This window comes from Aptenodytes forsteri, unplaced genomic scaffold (assembly GCF_000699145.1).
Source record: "Aptenodytes forsteri isolate BGI_AS27 unplaced genomic scaffold, ASM69914v1 C13831385, whole genome shotgun sequence".
Lineage (NCBI taxonomy): Eukaryota > Metazoa > Chordata > Aves > Sphenisciformes > Spheniscidae > Aptenodytes > Aptenodytes forsteri.
This window is the reverse complement of record NW_008804429.1, coordinates 1-1,123: the sequence shown is the minus strand read 5'-3', so window position 1 is coordinate 1,123 and position 1,123 is coordinate 1. Positions and strand designations below refer to the sequence as shown.

The following is a 1,123-nucleotide window of genomic DNA, read 5'->3' as shown; positions in this document are numbered from 1 at the left end:
GACCTGCACTTTTGATGCAGTATATGTCATCCTAAGGTAGGTGTCAGTAGGTCAGATGAACTGCCTGTTTCTTTCCATTGACTGAAAGGGGAACCTGTAAGGCAAGCATCTAAAGCTTAGTCAGACAAATCCCGTCTAGGGATTGGAATTTTTGTTTAACTTTTAACTGCCTCATATTCTGCTTTCTTTTTTCCGGGTCTATGTTTAATCTCCAAGGCTCAGCTCTGCACTCCTCCGCATGGAGGAGAAGAATTCCACTCAGGGCCACGTGTTCCTCTTGCTAGGATTCCCAGCCCTACCGGACTTGCATGTACTGCTCTCCATAGTATTTCTGCTGACCTACATTTTAACTGTTTTGGAGAATGTGGTCATCATTGCCCTGATCAAGACAAACTGTGAGCTCTGCAAACCCATGTATTTTTTCCTTGGTCACCTCTCCTTCATTGAGGTCTGGTACGTCTCAGTCACTATCCCTAAACTCTTGGCAAATTTTATTGCTGAAGACAGGAGTATTTCCTTTGTGGGATGCATGACCCAACTGTTTTTCTTCAGCTCCTTCATGTGCACTGAGTGTGTCCTTCTCTCTGCAATGGCATACGACCGCTATGTGGCCATCTGTCAACCATTGCGCTATCCGGTCACGATGACGTACCAAATGTGCCTATACCTGGTAGTTGTCTCCTGGTTCAGCGGGTTCACTGTGTCTTTGATCAAGATTTCCTTCATCTCTCAGCTGAACTTTTGCGGTCCCCATGTTATCAACCATTTTTTCTGTGATGTTAGCCCTGTGCTGAACCTCGCCTGCACTGATACGTCACTGGCAGAGATGGTGGACTTTGTGTTGGCCTTATTCATACTGCTTGTTCCCCTCTTCATCACTATTGTCTCCTACCTATTAATTGTCATGACAATCCTGCACATCCCCAATACCCAGAGTAAGAAGAAAGCCTTCTCCACGTGTTCTTCCCACCTAACTGTGGTCACCATTTTCTTCTCAGCCACCCTCTTCATGTATGCCCGGCCCAAGAAGATCGACCCTTTCGACTTGAATAAGCTTGTGTCAGCTGTGTACACTATTGTCACTCCCATCCTAAACCCCTTCATTTACTGTCTGAGGAACCAG

At 46.0% G+C, this 1,123-nt stretch overlaps 1 protein-coding gene across 1 annotated transcript; it reads left to right on the top strand.

Annotated features, from left to right (window-relative positions):
* Positions 1 to 238: 238 nt before the first annotated feature.
* Positions 239 to 1,120, top strand: LOC103907188 (olfactory receptor 6B1-like; the record flags this gene model as incomplete). Its single annotated transcript, XM_009289301.1, has 1 exon — positions 239 to 1,120. A coding segment is annotated over exon 1 (882 nt), but the record flags the coding sequence as incomplete, so codon positions are not given.
* Positions 1,121 to 1,123: the final 3 nt, after the last annotated feature.